Raw genomic sequence first — 7,500 nt, 5'->3', positions numbered from 1 at the left:
AAGAAGTTATGATTTGTAAACTTGATAATTAGTGTTACAAACTATGTAGTGTTACCTTTGTAACCGGTCTAAAAGCATCTATTATTTCTCCATTTGAAAAGTTCATTGCAAATCCCATCACAGGTGTTGTTGACTTAATCAAAGGTACTCCATTTACTGCATAAAGCAGACCACCTAAAAAGCATAAACAATTTAGTATTAAACAAAATATTTTTCTTTTTTTGTATATTCTCAGTACTTTAACAGAATACTTCAAGTGCATTTTAATAAGTCACATGCAGTAAAGGAAAACTAAGAGCGTCACATCTGCTGAAGATAAGACCAGAACTTTAACTTTATTTTATAGCCAGAATGAAAACTTAATAATCTCAGTCTCCAGTTATTCTTTATAAGCAAAAAACTGTGGCTTGCAAAGTAGATAAGATCAAATATGCTGTGAGACATAAAATTATGCTTCAGAATATTAATTCTAATAGTCAAACCTACAAAGAAGATACATACTTGTTTTTCACTCTTTTAAAGTATGGAAACCAGCCCCATAAGGAAAACTAACTGTTCATATTTTCCTTCCCCAATTCCCATAAAAATGTTTCTTTTTATAGTTTACTCTTACCATGATCTTGTGTATAAGCAACAGCAAAGACCATTGCTCCAAATTCTTTGTGCTTGATTTCCCGCAGGAATTCCCCTGTTTCAGCCTTGAAACATTGAATGCGTCCATTTTCTCTGTCAGCTACACAAAGCTGACCCAAAGATGGTGCCAATGCCAAACTGTGAGGTACACGGAATTGCCCAGGTTTAGCTATACCAAAAAATGGAGTGTCTGCAAAACAAAGGGATGAAGTGTGTTCAGATTATCAGTGCTTGCAATACTGCAGAATTCTTGTAGGTAATAATATGCCATTGAGGAAATCCACAGAACTTAACTTATAAATTACTTTTTCTGTAAAGCTATACTTACCGAATGTCAGTCTACTAACTACTATTATGATTTCAAATCAACTTTCTCGTAATGCTAACAATTTTCTTCTTTTCTGCTTTTGCATACCTGTGGTCTATACACAGTTTTTCATTTTTAGCTATAATTGTGTAACAAAATGTTTTGGGGAAAAAAAAAACTATACCAATGAATGAAAACCTACATATTAAGTGCTACCCAACATTTTTTTTTTCAATAATAAATCTTTATTCTTTTCCAATTATTAATACAATACTACAACATATATACATTATATACATGAATGCTTCCAACAGTTGCATAAGATCATTATACATTGAGATAAAATTCTAAAAAGAGTATTAAAAGATCTAGTATCAATATACAGGCTTATCAATACTAACTTCCATATTAAGTATGTACTTCCAGGGGAGAACTGGATTAGAACGTTAAACTAACACAATGTTAAAGATTTGCTCCAATATTTTTGTATTATTTATATTTTTCTTATGATCTTTAATTAGTAATTTATGTGCTAAAATATGTTTTATCGCTACACTTTTAAAGTTTTCCCATGAAGTCTGAGATGGATTCAGCCAATTTGTAGCTATATAAAGCTTCATTAACAAGAAAATATTTATGAGTATGATCATTTGGGATCTGTCCAAGTTATTCGGAGGAATATGAAGAATCATAAACTCCCAAGAAAGTGTGGACTGTTGATAACCCATTTTTTGTAATTGAATTTTTAAAGAATTCCAAAGTTTGAATATACATTTACAGCTCCAGAACATGTGTAAAAGGTCAGCCGTTTGATCGATACAATATGGACATTTAGGTGAATTTTTAGAGTTTAATTTATGGAGACTGAGACGAGTGTAATAAGCGTTGTTAAATATCATCAGCTGAGTAAATAATAACTTTTGAAGAGATACTGATTTTAAGGTTAAGTTAATTGCTTTCAATATTTTATTATCATCAATCGGTAATATTTTATCCTTCCAGTATTTTGATAAAGAGTATTTGTTTTTTATATTTCACATCTTTTACCAAATTATATGAAGCCGTTATATATTTGGAGTCCTGCATAAGAGTTTGCCATAAGTTTGAACAAATGGTTAAGTGTTCTTCTTTAATTTTGATATCACTAAAATAACTTATGGAAAGATCCTTTAATTGTCTCATTATAATTAAATAAGAGTTAGGAAGGCTCATCTCTCTTAACATGTCATGTATTGAGATACCAAGATAAGGATATAAATCAAGTATGGTTAGATCAACTATAAGTGGAAATTTTTTAAGATCTATCAATTGATTACCGATTTTCAAATTTGGATTCTTGTGAAATGGTTGGAAAGTCATCATATATTGTAAGAGATTTAGTGATTTAAACAAGTTTTGTATTGATAATATATATAATCTAATATGTTCCATCAAAGCGTACAATTTAAAGGTATCTTTATTTAAAAAAGGTAATGCCTTAGAATTAATACCCAATCTAACAGCATGTTTATAATTCAGAACCAACCACTTGGGTGACCATTTAGTACTGGACATGTCAAAGTTAACCACTCTTAGAATTCTATTAGCATTTATTATTAAATAATATAATTCAAAATTTGGTAAGTCTAAACCACCCTTATTTTTCGGAGTCATCAATTTGTCATAAGATATTCTAGTTTTTCTAGGTTCCCATACAAATCTGACTAATTCCGTATGAATTTGTTTAAAGAATTTCCTAGAAATTGAGACTTGAGTAGCTCGAAAAATATATAATATTCTGGGGAGTACATTCATTTTAATAATTGAAACCTTTGCCATTATTGGTAATTTCAGATTATTCCATCTTTTTAAATCAGACAATATATGATCCCAAATTAGCTTAACATTGTTCACATAGAAGTCTCTATTATCTGTTGAAAAAACAATACCCAAATATTTTATTTTTTCTTCGGATTTTAACTGACCTACCAATGGTAAAAGCAGAAAAGGTTTAGGCGTCTTTAAAGGAAATAAATTGTTTTTTTTTTAATTTATTTTGTAATTAGATATTTCTGCAAAATCTTCCACTGCTTTTAGTATTTTCTTGGTATCTGAAACAGGCGTTGTACAGTAAATATTAAGATCATCAGCAAAAGCAGCCATGGATATTTTAGTACCATATATTATTGGGGCATTATGATATGTATTTTGCTTAATATGTAGAAATAGTGGTTCTAAATATAAATTGAATAATATAGGAGATAGCGGACATCCTTGACGGGTACCATTCTTAATTTGTATTCTTTTTGAGAAATTTTTATTAATGTATAGAGTTGTAGAAGGATTATTATATAATTTTTTTAATGTTAAAATAAAGTCTTGGGGTATATTGAAATATGGTAAAATATCAAACAAAAATTTTAAATTAACTCTATCAAAAGCTTTTTGTGCATCAATTATGAGTGCGTAAACATTAAGATTTCTATGACTGGCATAAGAAATTAATGTATGAAGTGATAACATATTATCAGTAGTTTGTCTGCCATTTATAAAACCAGCTTGTTCATTAGATATTACTAAGTTTATTACCTTCTTCAATCTATTAGCTAAAATAGATGTCATAATTTTCATGTCTATATTTAAAAGTGAAATAGGCCTATAGTCATCCGGGTTTTGAAGATCTGCATTTTCTTTAGGTATAAGAATTGTTCTCGAAGCATTAAAGTGAGGATCATTAATTTTATTATTAATTATATAATTAAATACATGTGGAAGTATTTTACCTAATATATCACAAAAAGTTTTGTAAAATTCAGTAGTCAAACCATCCGGTCCTGGAGCTTTATGTGGTTTCAAATTATTAATTGTATCTGTTATCTCCTCAGAGGAAATTGGTTTAATTAAACCCACATGAGACTCATCACCAATTTTCGGAAAGATAATCTTCTGCAGAAAATCGTTATTAATCTTACTTGTAAGTAATCCCTGATGCTTGCCATAGATTTGAGAGAATATTAATTCAAAGTTATTCATAATGTCTTCAATATTGGTATATCTTTTATTATTAAACTGTATTTCAGGAATTTGAGAAGGTATTTTCGATTGATTAATGATACAAGCTAGTGCTTTTGATGGGGTCTGAATATGATTAGTGTATTTTACCAGTATTTTCTGTTCATAAAATGACAATTTACTATTTTGTAGTAAGAAAAGATCCTTTTGACATTTTAATAACTCCGTTTCAGTTTGTTTGTTATAGTTCCCAATTAAATCCTGATCTAATAGCTTAATTTTAGATTCCAGTTCTTGTATGTCTCTAGTTTGTATTTTCTTATAATAAGTAGCCTTTTGAAGAAAGATTCCTCTTATTTGTGCTTTGGTCGTTGCCCATTCTATATCAGGTGGATGTCGGTGTTTGGAGAGATTAACTAGTAGAAGATTGAAGGTCTCTTGAACTTCTTTAGTTATATCTTCTTTATTTAATAAATTTGGATTTACAGACCAATTATAACCTCTATGACGCATACTATTTCTAGTGTCTTTGTTAAAAGTTAATGTGATTCTAGAATGATCCGATAAGTGTCGAGCTTGTACAGATACACAGGGATCTAAACTAATTAGTACGTCTGAAATTAAGAAAAAATCAATCCTAGACCACATTTTATGACAACTTGAATAAAATGTGAAGTTATTTGAATTTATTTGATTGTTTGTGTATTTAAATGGGTCATATAATTTAAAATCTGTTTTAAGTTCCTTTAATGCTATTACTGCTTGATTATTAAAGGACCTGTGTGAACTTGATTTATCCAATTTGGGATCTTGGTATGTATTCCAATCACCTCCTATTATTATATAACAATTATTATATTGATTCAGGATAAAATAAAGTGATGCTATAAAAAGTTGTTGATTGGTACACAGGGCATATATATTAAGAAGTAGAACAGGTTTATCATAAAGTGTAGATGAAAGAATCACATAACACCATCTTCCCTCTTTGTCTATTTTAAAATCTAGAATTTTCTCTTGATACTGATTTTTAATAATAATAGCCACTCCTGCACTATTAGTTGTCCCTTCTGAAGCTACAACCTCTCTAATCCATTTCTTATCCTTAAGAACAGCCCATTGATCATTGGTCAAATGGGTTTCTTGTAATAAAATAAAATATGCCTTTGACTGGAGAAATAAATGAAGAAATAATTTCCTTTTTTTCAAGTTCTGGAGCCCTTTAGTATTCCATGAATCTATTATCCACATACTAAGATCTTTAATTTGTTTAAGGCTACTTTAAAATTGAGAAACAGTACTAAATTCAAGTATATTAGCACAATATATATTGTTTGGAAGCAATCTTGACATCCCATCCCTAACCAGTGCCTCGCATCCACTATTCCCCTGGACCAGGACATACATAGGTTTTTTACAATGTTAAAACTTTTATGGGTAAATAACCTTACTAAATATCTATTCTTTACCTTACAAAATATAACATCAAAAGCATGCAAAAAACCTATAAAAGCTACATCTAACTCTACAAAGCCTAACCAAAACATTCCCTAATAAACACTGATAAATATCCACAGCTCTTGAACAAACTGTTTAGTTAAACCTATCAAGTAAATGGTCTTAACTACACTTATAGTTACTGTCATACCTCACTAATAGTTCTCATATATTATTACTTACACTAATTAGTTGTGTCTCATTAAGTTATCTAACAACCGTATTTAAATCTAAAGTAATCAAGTATGCGACACTACCCCTATTAAACAGTAGAATTATTAAATTAAAGATAATTCACCATATGTACTGTCAGTTGGAAGAGAGAAAAAAGAACTACAGAGAAAGCAAATGCTTAACATTAGAGTATAATATTAGATCTGCCTTTATTTGTAAAGCCTAAATTATCTAGAATTGTAAAATCTGAAAATAAGGTGAATGAAAATAGAACTCTAACTTCACTTTACTGACGAATATAATTAAATTTATAAAATGATGACTGAGTAACACAATCCTCAAAATAGTCGGAACCACATGCCAGTATATAAGCAAGATAACCTTCACATTCCTGGAGAACCCACAATGTAATATCTTATGGTCTCTTTACCTACTAAGTATCCCAACACTAAATCCCCTTATTATCTAACCATTTGCAGTATTAGAACATATCAGTAATAAAAGAAAAACAAATAATAAAATATACTACAAGGTTATCAACACATCAACATTCAGCATAATATACCTAAGAAAAAGAATAACTATGGTAAAGCTGTATTACCTCTAAACAATTAGTTAATTAACACATTTTAAGCTACTACATTATTAACTCAATTGTATTCATACCTGAATGAATTCACAGTTCCCTTTAGACCAGTAAAACATTTTACATACTTTAAATGTCCACGAATGCTCGTATTACAGTCTAAATAACTTTTCCCTTCTTCAACAGAGACTTTCCTGCTTCCTGAGCTTGTAATCTTGTCCTCGAGTTCGCGACGGGGGAACCATTAAACGGACGGACTTCCGGATGTGCCACTTCGAAAACGGACCCTCAGCAGCACCCAAAGGACTTCCTGTTGCTTCGCGAAGGGGCTCAGTTCGTAAGAGCCATAAAAGTTCGGAAAATCTTCATAGACGATCTGGAGCTGTAAAAAGAAACTAAATAAACATTTACCAAGGGGCCTGGTGAAGAAAAGAGAGCAAACAAAGGATTTTAAAGCCTCGAGACGTAGTAACAATGGAATCCCAGCATCCACGTTGCTGCAAACGGACTGGATGGCCAGATCAAGCTTCCGAAGCAGGAAGGGACTTAAAAATCTTCAGAAAGGTAACTTTTGCTTCTTTTTTTGTAGATATGGAGTATTTGGAGCCATCGACTGTAAAAATTAATGTGTTAGGGTATTTCATTTGAAATTTGATATTCTTTTCAATGAGGAACTTGCAGTATGCAGATAATGCTTGTCTAGCTTGCCTTATTTGCAATGGTAAATCCTGGGCCATGGAAACTTTATTATTGTGCCACATAATATAACCTCCATTTTTTTTTACAGTTAAAATTATTTTGTTTACATCCTGGTAGTTGAGTATTTTGACGTATATTGGTCTAGGCATGTTTGAGGCTTGTGCTTCTCTGAGAGCTCTATGAGCTCTTTCTATAACTATTTGTTTAGCCATGTCAGAGTCATTGAACAATATTTCAAGTATTTGTGTAATGGTTGAAGTTAAATCATTGTATTGGATAGATTCTGGAATTCCTCTAATAATTATATTGTTCCTCCTGGATCGTGCCTCCAAGTCCAGAATTTTATTTTGCATAGACTGAATATCTAGGTCATGAATGTCTGTTTATTTTGCAAGCAGTGTTATTCTGTCTTCATTTTCAGATATTCTGGCTTCTGATTTATCCATCCTTTCGAGAATTTGACTGCATGTAGTACCAAAAGATTGTACCTGGTTTGATAGTTCTTTCAAAGCTTCTTGGATGGGTAGCAAAGCAGTTTTAATATCTTCCATATTAGCCAGTTGATCCAGTTTATTTTTCATTCCAGCTTTTAAAAGTTCCTGCTGTTTTGTAA

The 7,500-nt window shown here is 30.8% G+C and overlaps 1 protein-coding gene across 1 annotated transcript in view; it reads right to left on the bottom strand.

The window, feature by feature from the left end:
- The window catches only part of PAM (peptidylglycine alpha-amidating monooxygenase), a 2,584,515-nt gene that overhangs the window by 190,357 nt on the left and 2,386,658 nt on the right, over positions 1 to 7,500 (bottom strand). The window contains exons 23-24 of the mRNA XM_044063879.1: positions 614 to 823; positions 56 to 174 (exon numbers count right to left, since the gene is read on the bottom strand). Coding sequence (XP_043919814.1) covers positions 56 to 174; positions 614 to 823 — 329 coding nt within the window. The remainder of the gene's footprint in view (positions 1 to 55; positions 175 to 613; positions 824 to 7,500) is intronic.

The sequence above is a fragment of the Protopterus annectens genome, chromosome 2.part2 (genome assembly GCF_019279795.1).
Source record: "Protopterus annectens isolate FY-2018-M chromosome 2.part2, PAN1.0, whole genome shotgun sequence".
NCBI lineage: Eukaryota > Metazoa > Chordata > Ceratodontiformes > Protopteridae > Protopterus > Protopterus annectens.
The sequence above is the reverse complement of the archived record's forward strand: the minus strand, read 5'-3'. Positions and strand labels throughout refer to the sequence as shown.